Source organism: Rattus rattus, chromosome 7 (genome assembly GCF_011064425.1).
Source record: "Rattus rattus isolate New Zealand chromosome 7, Rrattus_CSIRO_v1, whole genome shotgun sequence".
Taxonomy (NCBI): Eukaryota; Metazoa; Chordata; class Mammalia; order Rodentia; family Muridae; genus Rattus; species Rattus rattus.
This window is the reverse complement of record NC_046160.1, coordinates 25,288,958-25,307,460: the sequence shown is the minus strand read 5'-3', so window position 1 is coordinate 25,307,460 and position 18,503 is coordinate 25,288,958. Positions and strand designations below refer to the sequence as shown.

Sequence of the window (18,503 nt, the reverse complement as noted above, 5' to 3'; positions counted from 1 at the left end):
AAATTTATGGTCTCAGATTCACTTTAGGTTTCATTAAGCATTGTATCATTTCTTAAAGGTTATTTATATTAGAACAAAGACACAAACAAGCAAAGAAAAGAAGAATCTGGTGTGTTAGAAGACCTACCATCAGAGCAATTTGGAAATTTCCATCTTCACCCCTCCTCCCCATTTTGAGAAAGGCTCTCAAGTGGCCCAAGGTGGTCTTAAACTCTCTAGGCTGCTGAGGAATGGCCTTGAATTCTGACCCTTTTGTGTCAGCTTCCAACTCCTGGGATTTACAGGTGAGCACCACCATGGCCAGTCTGTTTTCTACTTTAGAGTGTTGCTAACATTACCGCTCAAGTGCTGGCAACGGCAGCTGTCTGAAATGCACAGATGCCAATAAAAGGAGCATAGTCAGCAAACCCTGGAGACTCTGAGGAAAATATTTCGTCTCCTGACACAATGTTTACTAAACTTCAGAGAACATCACATCATCAAAACCAATACTATGATTCCAGGGGCTGAGATAAGCAATTATGGAAAGGTAACACATGTGTTTAGCAAGAAGCAGCTGTGGAGCATGAAGATAATAGGAGACATATACCTTCAGTTGATTGTTGAATGAGTCCATTTCTGAGAGCTTAGATGCAGTTTCCTTTTCAAGAGCATCTAATTGTTCTTTAAGTCTTTGGCATAATTCTTCCTTTTCTGATGACTTTTTATGAAGTAAGCTGATCCCTGAATCTAAAGTACAAAAATATCAAGTCAGGTCACATCTGGCAGATGCTCATGTCATTTCCTGTCTGGTCAAATGATACAACTAAAGAGATACAAAAAGTATACAACACTGAGACAAGACTTTTATTCCCAAATAATACCTTGCAAATGTCCTCAAAGGAAGTGGATATAAATATTGGTTCTGTACTGAAAGACCAGTACTTGAAAAACTCCACGTCAGAAAAGGTGTTTGAGGGCTGGAGAGATGGCTCAGTGGTTAAGAGCACTGACTGCTCTTCCAGGGGTCCTGAGTTCAAATCCCAGCAACCACATGGTGGCTCACAACCATCTGTAATGAGATCTGATGCCTAATGCCCTCTTCTGGTGTGTCTGAAGACAGCTACAGTGTACTTATATATAATAAATAAATCTTTAAAAAAAGACAAGAAAAGAAAGAAACAGTGTTTCACCAAACACAAGGGGCATGCTATCATCTACCTCATTAAGTGATGTGAGTCTAAAGCCATGGCCTAAAGTGTGACTCACAGTAAATGCTCAGTTAACAGAATATGCTCTTAAAGTACCTTCTTACTTACTTATAATGAGCTCAAGGACAGAGAACTACCCACAGCAAAAACCCAGTAAGTATTAATGACAGGATTATATAATAACACATTTTAAGAGGTAAAGAGAGAGGGTTTCACTGTACATGATTTTTTTAAAAGATTATACAAGCATAGAAGATAGAGAAATTAGGTATAAAAAGAGTGTTTTGTATTAAAATGAAATAGTAAAATTTCTATCTAAATTCATAACTTAAAATTTTGTATTTTGAGGGTATAGAAATCAAGTATAAGTTTGAATAAAATTAAACATATGGAGTAAAATGCTAAGGCCTCCTGCATCTGAAGCCCCAACTTCTCCTTTTAAGCATTTGTAATGAATGAATGAATGAATACACATTAAGATATGTGAACATTCATTCATCTTTTACTTAATAGTCTCATAGTATCTTCTGTGTTCTGTAACATTCATATATTTATTTACTTAGTTAAGCTTTGGTGATAGTAGAGATTGAAACAGGCTTCGTGGGCACGCGCACGCACACGCGCGCGCACACACACACAGTGAGCACTTTACCACAGAGCCACAAACCCAGTCTTAAGTTTAATAATATATTTTATCAATTAGGACATGAAGGTCTAGTTCCATTTCCATAGTAGCCTATGGTATGCCTGTTTCATTTAAAAGTAACCCTTTTTATGGTAAGCAGCATTCTACTCTGTTCTTTGGAGCTTAACTGCACACACATTTATTTTCTCTACCTGCTTTCCTATTGAACATCTGTCTCCACCCTGTCTGTTGTGCAGAGGTTACAAGGGACACGCATGTGCACATGCCTTTAAACAGTGGTTTACTTCTTTCAGATCCACACTCAGATGTGGGTCATATGATAGTTCAATTTTTCATTATGTAAGGATCTGCCTTACTATTTTCTATAATAGCTATTCTGATGTACCTTCCCACCATGGTGTGCCAGATTTTCCTTTACTCTTTCTGACAACATCTATCCTAACTGGTATGAGGGACAACTCAGTGATAAGCAATAGTGATCACCTTTCAAATACTAGTAATTTTATCCTTTTAGGGGGAAATAAATGTCAATTTAAGTCTTCTGTTCATTTTTTTTTTTTTTGGTTCTTTTTTTCGGAGCTGGGGACCGAACCCAGGGCCTTGCGCTTCCTAGGCAAGCGCTCTACCACTGAGCTAAATCCCCAACCCCTTTCTGTTCATTTTTAAATTGGACTACATGGGGTTTTCCTGTTTGTTTTGGAGATTTGGGGGGTAGAGGAGTAGGGTATATTCCTTATATATTTTGAATATTAAACCCCTAACAGCTATATGTTTTCTCTCAATCTATGGGTCATCTTTCATCTTGGTTGTGCAGAAACCTTTTAGTTTGATATAAAATGATTTGTTTCATATTTCTTCTCTTGTTTCTATGACAACTTACTATTTCTACTTTTATGTTTTGTGAGTTTTAAAAACTGTAATGGGGCTGAAGAGATGGTTCAGTGGTTAAGAGTTCTGGCTACTGTTCCAGACATCTAGGATTTGATTCCTAGTACCCCCATAGTGGCTCACAGCTCTATGTAACCCCAATTGTAGCAGATCCAACGCCTCTTCTGGCCACCTCACTCACTGCATACATGTAGTGCCCAAACATATATGCAGACAAAACACCCAAACACATAAAATAAATGTTAAAAAGCTAAAACAAACAAGAGGACATGAGTTGGAGGTGAGATAGAGTGGCAGGGATGAATCTGAGAGGAGTTAGAGGGCAGAGTGGAAGAAATATGAGCAAAATACATTGTATGAAATTCTCAAAGAATTCATTTTATTAAAATAAATTATTTCATAAAAATTTTTATTAAAATGTTTGCAGAAGATGTCACGGTACTTTTGTCTGTTCTTTTCGGGGAGAGTTTAAACCTTGCATCTTATGTTAGGTTTTAATCTATCACTGTTGTTGCGGGTGTTGAAAGGGTCCTATTCTTTAGCCTAGGCTTACACGGAGTTTGCTAGGCAGCCCAGACTGACCTCAGATCCCTAGCTACCCTCTGCCTCAGTCTACCAAGTGCTGCTGCAAGTATCATGCTGCCCACGCTTCTGTCTTGAACTCATTTTCAGCTGATTTTCAGGATAAGATAGGGGCTAACTTCACTCTTTTGCATATGGTGGTCCCACTTTTCCTACATTCTTCATACATGAGGGCATGCTTCCCCTGATTAGTACCTCTATCTAAACTGTGAATTAATAATAAATCTGCCCTTTCTTTAATTATTTCTTATCCAATATCTGGTCACAGCAATGAGATACATAGCTAATACAATTTATGATAATATTTTTAACATTTAAATTTTTTTAATTTATGGGCAAAATATTATTTTAATAATGTCATTTTAAAAATAATAATAATAATATATTAAAATGATTTAGAAAAGAAATAAAACAGAGTCTTACCAGGTGTGTTACTGAGCTGCATGTTTTTAATTCTTTCATTCAATAGTTGCTTCTCAGGTACCAGATAGATAAGCTTATTTTGATATTCCTTTTAAAAAGAAAGTTAGAATCTTATTTAAAGCAATATAATTTCCAAGAATTTTTTGAAAACTTTAAAACATGATTTAATCTCTTACATGTTTATAGTATAGAATTAAATAGGATATAAAAAGAAAATATTTCTTCAAATACTTAGGAATGGCTGGCTGAAATTTAAAGATAATCAAGAATGCCTTCATGAGGGTCTAGAGACCTAAACTTTCTATACTGTACTGGATGACAGTTGGAAAGAATGAGAAGGGCATCTGTGTACTGACAGCATGTGCAAGGAGGCCATGGCACTCCATCACAATTATGTACACATCAAAGAGGGACAGAACTCCTAGGGAGAAATAGGGAAGCATTTCAAGCATATAAGAAATGGCTTTAGGGGTTGGGGATTTAGCTCAGTGGTAGAGTGCTTGCTTAGCAAGCGCAAGGCCCTGGGTTCGGTCCCCAGCTCCGGAAAAAAAAAAAAAAAAAAGTAATGGCTTTGCTGTGACACGAGGAAAAGTGATGTCCATCTTTGTGGTAAAAGAAGTTATGTGAGACAACCCTCCAGGTGGACAATACTTCTAATATCCTTCTTTTCAAACAGCAATAATTGAACCAGACTCTACAAGTAAATAAGTACCAGGGTTTTGAGAGAAATATTTAATGTTTCCTCACCACAGCTCCAAAAAGAGTAATTTCTAATCAAAATTTCTTAAAATTAATAGCATAAGCTTTATTGCAATATAAGATATGGTAAGAATCTGTGTGTCCTGCCCAATTCCAGCACTGATACAGGACTCCCAGCTATAGTGTTAAGGGGTAAGGCTATAGGAAGTGATTAAGCCATGAGGACTTTCCCTCACTACAGGGATTAGTTCCAGCCTTGCTCACTTGGCATTCGAGAGCATACAGAAGTGACACTGCTTCTGTGGTGGGGGTAGACCCGTATCAGTGCCTTCACCTGCAATGGACCAAACCAGTAAGAAAAGTCATTTTTATTTAAGTTCAAAGTGGTGCGTGTTCACGCAGAACCCAGCTCAGGCCTAGCCCGGGTTTAAGAGGCCTATGGACTTTCTAATCTTTTGTTATCATAGTCTGCCAGAAACTCAGGGGCTCATGATTCCAAAAGCACAGTATCTATCGGAAGAACTGCCGATGACTGCATGTGGTTATGGACCATGCAGCAGCAAAAGACCTACCTGAAGTTCTTGTTGAAGTTGTTTGATTTCCATAATTTCCAGGTCACACTGTTTATCCAAAACTTCTAGCTCAGTCTTTTGTGTTTGCTTTCTGATTCGGACATCTTGTAGTCTGCCTGAGATCTGCTGATGTTTTCCATTCTACCAGAAGATAATATACATACATACAGTATATAGGTGTGAACACCTATAGGACAGGTCCCCCTCAGGAGAAAAGTATCTTATTTAGTTAAGTTTCATTTTACATTTATAATTCAAAGTCAGTCTGAGGAGAAGATCAAAGAACAATCTGTGGGAATCAGTCTTCTCCTTGCACTACGGGTCCTCAAGACTGACCTCAGCTTGCCAGGTGTGGCATTCACCTGTTGAGCCACCAATCAGTCCACCTTCTCCCATTTACAAAAAAAACCCCATCAAAATTATGGTTTGAGACACCCCTATAGCACACAGAAGCTAAAGTTGTAGCACTGTGACGTGATTAATAATCATGGTATGTATACAAATTTATTTAAAGCCATAAAACAGCATCTTTCTGACTAAAGTTATTATGATGCTTTATTTTTAAAAATAATTTCAATGCAATTCAAGACAACCAAAAAAAACAAACAAACAAACAAACAAAAACCCCAAAACAAAACAATAGGCTTCCACTGCACAGAATCTACATCTGGGATAGTGCATAGGGAAACGTCCACCATGCAGAATCCTGCCATTCTAGCAAGGCTAGGCTTAGAGAGTCTAGACTGTTTTATCCTCTCCTCTTACATTTCAAAGAACTGGACCCGCTCACATTTGATGTCTAAGAATCAGTTAAGTAGAGTGACTAATTAGTGTTTCCGACTGAAAACATCTAGGTAAGCAGCTTGGTGGTTTCTGTTTTCCTGCTTAGCAATCAAACCCTTGGGATCCAAGCACACCCTGGACAGGAAATGCCAGCATTGTGAGATCAGGTTCACAAAAACTCTAGGCGTACCACTGCTTCCAGTTCAAGGTGGAGACTTTTCTTTTTAGAATTCAGCCTGACAACTTCTTCTTGTTCTCTATTCTTTTGATTGAGAAGCTCCTGTCGACGGATTCTTTCCCATTCTAAACGCCGTTGTCTTTCAAGCTCCTGTTTTGCTGCCTAAATAAAATTAACAAATTACTGTTAACATTTAAATTTATGAAACTCTGCGTTATTCAAAGTCTCATGGGATGACAGCATTTCGGAGTGGATGGCCACCCTGCCTAAAGTAGGTAGAGGTAGTTTCCCAATGCACCTAAGCATAGCCACACAGGTAGCTTTTATTCATCACTTCTAATTGCTTCACAGAACCATCTTTTTGTTAGATAGTCATTCCTCTTTTAAAAAGTCAAAGGAAGGCTTCATAAGTATAAAAAACAAGAGAAATAATTATACCTTTACTCTGGTATCAGAGGAGAAACGATTTCATTCATAACTTTTCAGAACGCTGTAATTTACTGACTTCCATTCCTGGCCCTTAACAACAGTGTTTCTTGGAACCCTAGGCTGACTTCTTGACTCACCTTTGTGTCTTCACCTCCCTAAAGTTTGAGTCTGGTCCTTCGATTCTTCACAGTTTGATTGTGAATTCTAAGACTGCCTTCACCCAGTGACCTCGTCTGCCTGACTTTCTGATGTCCACTAACTGTAGCTCTTGGCTTAGCTCAGCTGTGCAAACAGTCCTCTGACTGGGGCCTCACTTACACATGATCCATGTTTCCACAGCTCTGCCATGAAGCCCTTCCTGTCCTTACACACAGAGATCCATCCTCTTTCCCTCATCAAGGGAAAGGAGATGCAGCTCTGTTCAGGGTAAAGAACAGTGACATGATTTAGATGGGAAAGCACAGCACCACGTCAGCATATTCTTACTAAACGCTGCGTACTCAGTCAGAAAATTACCTCTCGTCTTTCTATCTCTTTTCTCCTCTCTTCCTCCCTCTGTCGCTCCAGTTCCCTTTGTTTCTCCAAGCGTTTCTCCAACTCCAGCTGCTTTTTCCATTCTTGCTCTTGTAGTTCTCTCTGTTTTCGCTCCCACTCTTCCTTTTCTTTCTGGGCTTTGCGCTCAGCCTCCCTTTGCTGCTGCTCCATCAACACTTGGCGTCGCTTCTCCAGCTCCATGTTTCCTCGTTCATAGTTGGCTTTCCGTTTGTCCTCAAAAGTAACTAAAAAGGAGGGGGGGGGACTATGCTTTGTCTCAAGCCTACAGCCTCTCATCTAGTTCAACGCATCTGCTTAGTAGTCGCCTAGGAGGCCTTTTGCTCTTGCTCTCTACAGATCCTTCTAACTCACATGGAAATAGGAAAGTACTTCCTGTAAAATAGTCACATCTAACTCTATTCAAACACCAATAAAATACTGGTTTGCCTTTTCTCAGTGCTTTCTTCAAGTAACCATGGTTGTGTTTCCTCTGCATGCATACACACACACACACACACACACACACACACATTAACTTTCTGAAGAAGGTGGTTTTTGGTTTGGTTTGGTTTACAGTGCTGGAGATTAAACTTAGTATGAGCTAAACATTCTACTATTGAGCTATAATTCCAGTCTTTTTACTACCTTTTAAATAATTTAAAATAATCATATGTGCATTCTTTCAATGAATATTTAAAACTTTTTCATTAAAACTTTTCATTAAAAATTTTACAAACCTTGATCTGATTCTACCCAATGTGGAACAAACACTAACTTTAAATATATACATGCTCCCTCTCTTCCTTCATCATTCTCAGTTTTATTCTTCATTGAGATATATAAGTAATTTAAAACATGCCAATGAGCTGCTGATGTTACGTAAGGGTATGTGTTCAATCCCCAGTAATACAGGTGCACACACGCGCGCGCACACACATGGACATAGACACAAATGTCACCCATTCACTATTCTCAGGTAGCATATAATTTTTAAGTCTATAAATACTCTAAATATTTGTTTGTACTTCAAAAGTAAAATTTGAAGAAATTACGATTGTGATTTTAAAATAAATTAATTAAAAGTATAAAATTATCACCTGGCAATTTCTTCTGCGGTTCCTCTTCCTGTGTTTTCTGATATGAAGGCAGAGTTCCATTAATGGAGTCAATCTGCTTCCCTCCTCTAAGAAGGACACACAACAAAGAGCATCATAAAGCCTGAGAATTTTCAGATAAAAAATGCAGATCACCAACAATTAAAACAAGTCCATATCCAAGATACAGTAGCAAGGACATTTACACCACAGCATGGCCTTTAGTCACAATATACAAAGGACTCGGGTATTAATCAGAGAGATCCAGTGTGGGCAAGTTTTCTTAATCCTTTCAGTTAAACTTTTCTCTTTTATAGCACAGGGACAACAACCCCTCTGTTATCTACTTCCCAGCGTGACTCACTCAGTATAAAGACCGAAGGGCAGAGCAGACCTGTGACTCTCCTCTAACTGAAGCACAGGCTCCAGAGAGGTAAAAGCAACACCTGACTGACCGAAGCAAACCACGGCTCGGCAGACACGCACCTGAAAGACGGAGGGACGAGCTCGGGCGGCAACGTCAGTGGTAGCGGCTGCCCAGCTTTGGCCATGTCAGTGAGGTGCATCGCCAGAATGAACTCTTCAGCCTTCAACTGTCCGTCACCATCGATGTCAGCCAGAGTCCTAAAGGCAACACGACCAATCACAAGTTACAAAGTCTACTCAGAGTTTTTACTGACTTTTATTTTTATGAAGAACAACAGGATAAATTCTAGATTAATATATTTTAGGAAAATGTAAATACATACCAAAAAAAGTCAACTTTTACTCTTAATTTTCATAGCCCAAAAGAAAGAGAAGACAGTGAAGCATCGTAGCAAATGCTCCTCTGGGAGGGTGGGTTAGGACACTTCATGTTGCAATCTCTGGACTGCAACGTAAGTCAATAAAGAAAGCTACACTGGTGCTTATAAAATCAAGGTTACGTCCCAAGCATGTACACTTTCCTGCTGAATGTAACTTCCAAATGCTCACTTTTATGGAACATTCTGGCGTAACAAATTTTTATAGAAACAATGATTTTATGTTTGTTCTTTCAGAAGCCATCTTCCAGAGCGGCTTCTTATGATAGACTGTATATAATTTGAAATCACTGATGGGTACACTCACCAAATAGTGGCTAGCTGAGTTTGAGAAAGATTTGATTGAAGAAGGGCATTTCTAGCTTGAAAACCTGATTGAGAAAAGCATAAAAAGAAACAACTTTAGTCTGTTAAGTCTTGCAGATAATGTTGCTGCTTCCTTGGAACATTTACCATCAAAATGTTTGTGCCGGGGCCAAGTAGGGGGTATTCCACAGTAATCAAACACAGTCCTGCTCCAGAGTGCAGAGTGGGAGAGTTCCTACATGATCTCCCAGCAGGAAAGCACCACTCAGCTCTGAGAGCAAGGGCAAGCCTCAGGCCAGTGGCCTCCTACACTCCCCCTTCCTTCAGGCTCTCCATTGGTTCTTTTGTCCTCACTGTCTCTCTTCCTACATGATCCTCAGAGGCTGCCATTCCTCCTGGGACCCCTGAGCACACTTTTCTCTCTGTTTTCAAAAGCACCTAAAGCCTAGTGGCCTGCATCTGCAGTCCAGACCTCACCTCCATATTCAGACTCCTATGTCTAACCAAACACCTACATAGATGCTTCACAGGCGTCTCAAAAAAATCCTGTCTCTATCATGTCCCTCTCTCCAATGTCCCTCCAATTGCTCTCTTCTTTATGACTTGCGTTACTGTCCACAGCACGACCAGACAGCAATCACCAAGTCTTTCCTGACCCCTTTTCCTTTATCCAGCATGCACTTTGCCCTATGTGAGAGTTATTTTTTGTGGGAATGTGAAAGTTAGGAGGGGGAACATACTTGCCTATTACAAACATATATCTCGTATATAACCATATAACATTTTATCATCCTCTGTAAGTTTATATAATATTCTAAACTGAACTGAAATGTTCTACAGACACTCAAGTTAAAGCGTAAAGAGTGCGTCATGAAAAAGGCAAGCAGAGAAAATGTGCTTTCTCTCAAAGAGAACCAAGGCTAATTGCTACCACTACCACACGTGTGGTTTGGGGTTTTCATTCACTTCAAAGCTTATAAGATTTCTGAGAGATGCTTTTCTGAAAAGTGGGGTGTATACCCCTTGCATTTAACTTGGCATAAGATTTGAAGAAAGCAATCAAGTCAAATATATCTTTCAATAATTATATACTCACAATATTCTTATGTATGTAATGCCTTCAATATTAGAACTTTAGATAAGGCACAAAGTACAAATTCAAGTAACAGTTTTCAAAGGAAGTTCACATAAACGACCAATGTTCTGTCATAACCACTATCTGCCAGTTACCTGAGAGATATCCACTCATGCTTTTGTCTAGACTATTAAATTTTTGCCGATACTTTAATCTTGAAGGCTGAGGAACTGCCCACTCTGAGGTCCCAGTCTTAGGTGAGTTCCCTGAGAGGGAAGCAGTTGAGGAAGTTGAGCTATAATGAAATGTATTTAAAACTTTGTTACTAAATAATACTAAATAATAAAATACAATGAAACTTTATAAGCCAAAGACGTTAGGAATCAATATACAATATAACGGCAATAGACACATACAATTCCACCTATTAAGAACCTACAACTCCAGGCATTTTACTGGCCAGGGCATTTATAGATGGCATTTCTTATCTTCCACATACACTTAAAAGACATTGTCTACATTTCTTAATTGGTCAAACTGTGGTTCAGTGATGTTAAGAAAAAAGTCACAAAAATCAATGGTTATTTAAGCTATAGTACAATATTTTTCTAAGGAAAAGGTAACTCTTTTTAAACAATTTTTGAAGAACTATGATGATTTCTATGGTAGGTAATAAATACTTTTGTGTTCTATAAAATTAAAATATACCACTTTATCCAGATGTGGTGGTGCATACCTTTAATCCCAGCACTTGGGGAGGCAGATGCAAAGCCAGCCTAGTGTACAAAGCAAGTTCTAGGACAGCCAGGGCTATACAAAGAAACCCCTCCAACAGCAACAACAACAAAGAAGGCAGCAGCAACAACAAAGAAAGCTTGTGTTAAATATTTGTACTTGTTCATTACAAAGAACAACCTAGATAGCCCAGGGCTTATGAGATTAATATCCACACTGAAAGCAGACAGCTGTGTGTTAAGTCTTCATACCTACTAGATCCTAGATCAATCAGAGACTGGGCCTTCTGGATACTAGCACCACCAAATCCTCCCATCATCAGGCTGTAAGATGATGCATGAGGCAATGCTGGGGCAGAGAGAAGAGGGAAACGGTTTGTACCAGGCAGTTCCACAAAGGAGGACATCTCTGAACAACAAACAGCGGTTTCTTCTTCACATCGCTGACTTACTGGACACTTACTTGAAGAAGAATAAGGAATGGATAAAGGCTGAATGAGACTGGCAGTTCCATTTGGTAATGAAGATGTACTAACAGAAGGCACTAGGGGAGCAGGCATCATTAGGGGAGGAATACTGGTCCCTGAAGTAGCAGAAGACAAGGGTGCTGTTATAGGTGCAACTGGAGGCAATGGCTGATGAATGGACAGATTGGGCATGCTTCCCATCCCTGAAGATAAAAGAGAACACATTTTCCAATGGTATTTTCAACAATAAAATACACCCCCAAAAATTACAGCACAAAAAGCACCCTCAATTTTGCAGAATTAGTATGGTAAATTATCCTTAAAATATCCCATAAAGCAGATTTGAGTCTGAAGTGAGGGAGATAAGCTACTGCTTGAATATTAATGTCTGTCATGTATGAAGTATAAGCAGGTCTTTCCTTTTTCTTCTTTTATGGCTGCTAAGACTAAGTAATCTTTGTCAACTCCATATAATATGGTTTTCAGAGTAAGGAAAACTGATCGGGGCCTCTACGTTACTACATTAACATGCATTCTCGTTCTTCAAACAAACAGGCTCTGACTAGGAGGCACTGCGGTGGACTTGCTTATGTCCATGTATTACTGCCAAGTACACACTTACTTCACTTTAAAATTAGTGATAACTTTTATTCTCATAACTGCAGAACATAACTACAACATAAGAATACGGCCACCAGGGGATCTGGTGTTTATCTCTACAATTGAGAACAGTGGAAGAGTAAGGTGTTCAAAACCTGACATCTGGTATAAATAAATGCATTTTTCAACACAGAGACATCTAATTGAATGTCCCATTCAAACTTACTGCTTTTCACATATAATTAATAAGAAACTGACTAATCAAAATTATATGGAAAACATACCAATTGGTAATCTTTGATGAGTATGTAAATTAATTAGGACAAAGTGTACAATTTTTAGGCCTTGATTTAGCTGGCTAATTAACCTTTAAAGAAATTCTTACTCATCTATGATTTTAAATTACCATGTAGATTAAACCCTTTAGGTGTGTTTAAATTTATTCAATCTTCTTGTTTTATTTACTTAATATTAATACTGTATCTATTTAAGAGTTACAGTGTAGTGTTCTAATACATGTAACATATATGATAACCAAACCAGGATATTTAGCACATCTGTCATCTCAAGTATTTATCATTTCTCTGTGCTAAAAACATTCAAAATCTTCTCTCTTCGTTGCTTTGCAATATACAATTCAAAATTGTTAACCATAGTCACCCTGCCATACAACAGAAACCAGAATTGATTTCTCCTCTCTAATAGTAATTTTGTACCAAGTGACCATTTGTCCTTGACCCCTAACCACATCACCTCCCTTCTGTATCTACTAGTAATTAGCATCCTGCTTTCTCCTTCCCTGAGACACAGAAGAGACTGATAAGGAAGCCTATTTAGAGTCAGTTGTAACTGAAGAGGCAGATAATTCATTTCACAACTAGGAACTGTGAAAGGAGATTCGGGTAAGACCAGACACTTAGCTATGACAGTGCATTTTAGAGTTCTTCTCTTAAAGGCATGAAACTTAACTTGGAAATCTAGGGATTGTCATGTTGTGCTAATAAATCCTTTCCTGATCCACAAGGAATCAAGCTTGACACTCAAACAGGGCTGCCACATTAATGAATACATACCAAAGCGAGCAGAGATTAGGGGTGAGAACATTGGGGGTTGCTTCATGATAGGAGGGAGAACTACCGGCAGCTGTTGGCCCTGCAGCTTTAATTTGATGAGTTTCATAGCTATGGAGAACTCTTGCTGGTCCATCTTCCCATCCTTGTTCAGATCGGATAAGGCCCTAGGAGGAGAATGAGGTGAGTGGATCATGTGGGGTGGTAATGAGGAAATAAAAACTACTGCTGAGGTGAGAAAAAGAGAACAGTGACAGAGCATGCACATGGAGACGGCCACTTAATTTTATGTGTGTGTGTGTGTGTGTGTGTGTGTGTGTGTGTGTGTGTGTGTGTGTGTGTATAACAGACAACCTGCACAGTCAGAAATACTAGCCAGGATAGTATCTAACAAAACATTCATAGAGTCTACAGAATCTAGATAGTTCAGAGAGGATTTCCAACAATGAAGATAGAAAATAATCATTCAAGAATATTATAATCATAAGCCAGGAACAATAGCACACCTCTAAAATCTCAGTCATTATGGAGGCAGAAAGAAAAGGATTGTTCCAAGTTTGAGGCCAGCCTGGTCTACAGTGAGTTTTAGAGCATCTAAGTTTACATATTAGCCTTATATTTTTTTTTTTTTTTTTTTTTTGGTTTTTTTTTTTTTGGGCGGGGGACCGAACCCAGGGCCTTGTGTTTCCTTGGCAAGCGCCTTACCACCGAGACAAATCCCCAACCCCTAGCCTTATATTTTTATATAGGTACATAATTTATCAATTTGATTTATTCACTTGTTTAAATAATTGAAAATATGTTTGCTACTAGCATTCTGTCAAGCATACAAATGTTCTATAAGGGAAAAGAATGAGGTAGAAGTTCTTATTTATTGTAAATACATTTTAAAGACACAACCCCAGATACTACTCTAGAACACTTAAAGAGGTTGGTTACTGCTTAATGTTTTATAAGTGTTTTGTCTACATGTATGTATGTCTATGTACATGAATGCCTGGTACCCAAGGAGGTCAGAACACGGTGCCAGATACCTTTTAACTACAGTTATATTATAGATGGTTGTAAGCCGCCATGTGGGTGCTGGGAACTGAACCCAGGTCCTCTGCAAGAGTAGCCGGTCTTTTAGCCTCTGAGCATCTCTGCTATCCCTTCAGAATATTGTTTAAGTAAGAGGAAGGATAGGGATGGCGCTTTGGGGTTTACAAACGATAGAAACCAATACAACCACAAAAAAATAATAGAAAGAATTTAAAGCTTTTGTCAAGTTATACAGAAATATTTTTCAATGTTAACCTTTACTTTCTGTCTTGAATTCTAATTAAATTAGAATTTTTTCTATAGAACACTTCAAATTATTTTCAATCATTTATTAAGTATAATTTATTTCTCAAAAAGCTAACAAAATGTTCTTATTTAACATCAGAGTACAAGTGAAAATAATTTGATATTAATATCATACAATTTAAAAAACAAAAAAAACTTTACCTTTTATTAATAAAAAAAAATGATTGTTGGGGGGAGGATGGGGAGGGGAACACCCATATAGAAGGGGAGTGGGAGGGGTTAGGGGGATGTTGGCCCGGAAACCGGGAAAGGGAATAACATTTGAAATGTAAATAAGAAATACTCAAGTTAATAAAGAAAAAAACGGAAAAAAAAACCTTTACCTTAAAAAACAACAACAGCATTTAGAAATTAGAAATTTAAGTGCATTTATAAAAGAAAGTATTTTACCATATTTCAGCTAAAACCGGGGCTGGCAGACCTGACTGTAAGAAAAAAGTACGGGCTTGATCACCTGAAAGTAATAAACACAAAAGCAAAATTAGTAAACAGAATTAGTAAACAGAATCATTTCAATACTTACAAGTAATAAGTTGCCACATGATGCTGACTTACCTCTAATCAGTAAAGTTATCAGTTTATATATGACGTTATTTACATTCTAGAGAAATCAGTCAGCATTAACAGTCTGTATATATCAGTGAAGAAAGAGTGTGTATTCATCTTTGATTTTTCACCCTGAACAAGTTCTATAATTATAACTACCAAGGGCTAGGGAAATATCCCCCATGGTTTCCCCATACTTGTATGTATGCTTGCTGAACACACCAAGAACACAAAACCCGATTGCTCTCTGCTTGGGTTTTCAGAATGGGGCTTAAAGACTGAAGCCTCCCACTGGAACAATGAAGGAACAGAATGTCGGCTTTTCTGATCTCAGTGTTCTCCTGCAGCACTCCCAGCATGCAGAGTATCTTTCTGACACTCTGTTGCCATCCTGGTCAGACTCAGGGAACAAAGGAAACCAACAGAATATGACCATGTGCACACCAACAGCTGTGTTACTAGAGATAAAGTCCTGATTCAGGAACCACAGATCTTCTAGGAGCCATGGACGATAACTATTAGCTCGTCAGGACAGTCGTCAAGCTCTGACAGCAGGCATGGTACAGCAGGAATATGAAGGACATCAGACTATAATAAACACGGAGGTGGATTCTGAAGTCACCTGAAGCTATCAGTAATCATCAAGATAACCTTAGGCAAATCGCACCTCAGATCTCAGTCTAGGCTTTACCCAGTGTGAATACAGACGAACACAGCATCTGCCTCACAGAGGTGCTGTGAAGGTGAAACCCACACTACAAAGCCCACAAGTGGCATAGGTGTCGTTTCTGTGACGACTGTCATACACAAATGCATTAGGACACAGTGGCACAAATGGGAAGTTTCATTTCTTGAAAAAGAAAGGAAAGACACACCCAAGCCAATCACTTCTTTTATATTGGTGGTCTTTCTACAAAACAAGTTGTTAACACCAATAATTAATACTTAACACAGGCTCAAAGGATAGATGGTGCCATGGAAACAGACTTTGGGATGCCACATGCCTGTAATCTAAACACTTACAAGAAGCTGAGGCAGGAGGATGTAACAAGTTAGAGGCTAGTCTGAGCTATATTTGCAGCAAGACCCTCGCTCAAAACAACAAACAAACAAATCCTAAATAAATCAAAAATATAAAAAGTTTTTTTGGGGGGGAAAATCTCTGGGAAAAATATCTGGTATAATAAATAAATAACTTGAAATAGTATTAATATGTAATAAAACAGATTCCTGACCACCATTTAGAATTCAAGAAAAGCTCTATTTTGACAAAATGAATCAACAACTTAAGACAGTTTCAGGAAAAATAAAGTATTTTTAAACTCTAAAGTTTTGATAGATATGAATTTTATTAATACAATTTTGATAGCAGTTATTAAAATTAACTATAAGATATATAAACAGGAACATACTTTACAATAAATAAAATAACAAAGATTAAATACAAACCTGTTATATAACCTCCTGAAGGCTTGAGGTTATCAAACTGTTTATCATGCTTAGTACGTTCTTCAGATGTGATAGCCCACATATTTGGCCCTCCTAAAACATATAAGAAAGGCCAAGATATTATAGGATATACATGAGTCTGCTAAAAAGTGTGTCATCTACAAGAACACAAAATTTTACATGCAAACATGATGAGACTATTTAATGTCTAAAGGACATAAAAGGTAGAATTCTGTCAAGTATATACAGCAACCCTAAGGCTTTCCAGTCACCCAGTCGGTTAACAGCTATTGAACAGTAACTGTCAGGCAATGAGAAGATCAGAGTATTATTTTCATTCTCAAAGAAATACTAGAAAGTACCACCATTTATGTGTTAACTGTGAAGAACTGTAAGCAAAAGTGTGGATAAGCTGTGGAATTAATTCTAAGTTTGAAACCTCAGAAGGGAGACAAAGCAAAGGTTAAGACCTAAGCAAGCTGGAAGCTTCAGCATCTGCCCTGTGCCACGGTGGCAGAAGAGCACTTCTCTCACGCGAAAGCTGAGGTCTGAGGGGTTGGGAGCTGCAAGATGCTAAGTGAACCAGAGGCTGCTATCAGCTAAGGTACCATGTGAATGCAGAAAGCAGCAGGAAATAACCAGTCTGAATTTGCTGCAAAGGTCATTTTTCTTCTTCCTTCACCACTGGGGCTTGATAAGGCCTCTCTGTACTAGGTAAGATGTCTACCATCAAGCTATAATCCTAACCCTCCATTTCAGACTTCTCTCAAGGTCAGGGCAGATGTCACTTCCATAAGAAGGACCCTGATATCTCTAAGTGACAACAATGGATCCTCTTCTAGAGTCTCAAGATAAAGGTCACACTTCTGCAGAGCACCGAGAAGATGCTGCTTCATGTCCCTCTGCTCTACCAGACTACGAGCCGTGGCAACAGGGGCTCTGTGTGTTTACGCTTTTCTTCCAGGAACCAGGTGAGGACCCAGAAAGAACAAACATTTAAAAATGATTGCTAAAGATGTCTAAATCAATAAAAGAAGGCAGGGGGAGTGCCCTACTACATACATCAGGGATGCAGGGAACACAACCTCAGACTCCTTTGCTGCCTGGACCACATTCATCATTCGCAGCTCTGAAGGAGTCCTTGTAAAGCTTTATAATCACCTTGGGTATGAGCACTTCTGGCTACTCTCTTGGTTTACTCAACATCTCTCAACAAGGAACCATATATATTTAGACACATAAACTCTTATATATCTGCTGTCCACACTGAGTAAAAAAGTGTACTAGAAAGGCAATTTTCAAGAGACATTTATGACTGAAGAGTAAAGGCCCTGCTCTAATCTTAGATGTTAAAACTGATTTGGTGACACAGTTTCCTTATCCCAAGTGACTAAAAAAGAAAAACTATAAAAAGTTTTAAGAGTTAGAGCTCAAAATAAAGATATATTGAAGAACTAATGATCTAAAATCGCAAAACCATCCACTTCTGCTATAAAGACATGTGCTGTAAAACTTTCCTTGTCTTCTCAGCTGATTATCAGAGACTGAGCATATTGTCCATGCAAACATACCTACAATAAAATAACACAAGTTATTTTACCTTTCATCTATTAAGATTAGAGAAATAAACCAGGTACACAGTGGAGACCAGTGTGTGGAGAAGAATGACTAAGAACAAAGTATAATGATAATTCATTTGGAAATTCCATAAAAAATATGTCAGAAGTCCTGTGATGAGCAGGACAACTGTGTGATTAGAACTTATTTACCATGTATGACTTTGGGAAAAGTGATAAAAACAGCAGTGAGCCCAATGATGTCAGGTACTTCTGTGCAGTCTCATTAACCCCAGGGCCACACGATAGATTAGGGGATTACTATGGAGAAGGAACCTAAAAGCAATGTGGAAAAGTAACTGGCTTAAGATAATACAGTGAGTGGCAGAGCTGACATCAGAACTTGGGCAGCTGAGGATTAGTTCAGCGGTGCTGTGTGGCTTAGCAAGCAAAAGCCATGGGTGTGGTCCCTGGCATGAGGAAAAACAAAATAAAACTTGGAACACTCGGGAAGTGAGGTTAGAACTGGGGT

At 38.5% G+C, this 18,503-nt stretch overlaps 1 protein-coding gene across 1 annotated transcript in view; it reads right to left on the bottom strand.

The window, feature by feature from the left end:
- The window catches only part of Itsn2 (intersectin 2), a 108,692-nt gene that overhangs the window by 64,384 nt on the left and 25,805 nt on the right, over positions 1 to 18,503 (bottom strand). The window contains exons 3-16 of the mRNA XM_032909166.1: positions 16,416 to 16,508; positions 14,811 to 14,874; positions 13,077 to 13,240; positions 11,400 to 11,606; positions 11,189 to 11,285; positions 10,358 to 10,497; positions 9,129 to 9,192; positions 8,505 to 8,642; positions 8,022 to 8,107; positions 6,907 to 7,169; positions 5,974 to 6,123; positions 5,001 to 5,141; positions 3,730 to 3,817; positions 590 to 729 (exon numbers count right to left, since the gene is read on the bottom strand). Coding sequence (XP_032765057.1) covers positions 590 to 729; positions 3,730 to 3,817; positions 5,001 to 5,141; positions 5,974 to 6,123; positions 6,907 to 7,169; positions 8,022 to 8,107; positions 8,505 to 8,642; positions 9,129 to 9,192; positions 10,358 to 10,497; positions 11,189 to 11,285; positions 11,400 to 11,606; positions 13,077 to 13,240; positions 14,811 to 14,874; positions 16,416 to 16,508 — 1,835 coding nt within the window. The remainder of the gene's footprint in view (positions 1 to 589; positions 730 to 3,729; positions 3,818 to 5,000; positions 5,142 to 5,973; positions 6,124 to 6,906; positions 7,170 to 8,021; positions 8,108 to 8,504; positions 8,643 to 9,128; positions 9,193 to 10,357; positions 10,498 to 11,188; positions 11,286 to 11,399; positions 11,607 to 13,076; positions 13,241 to 14,810; positions 14,875 to 16,415; positions 16,509 to 18,503) is intronic.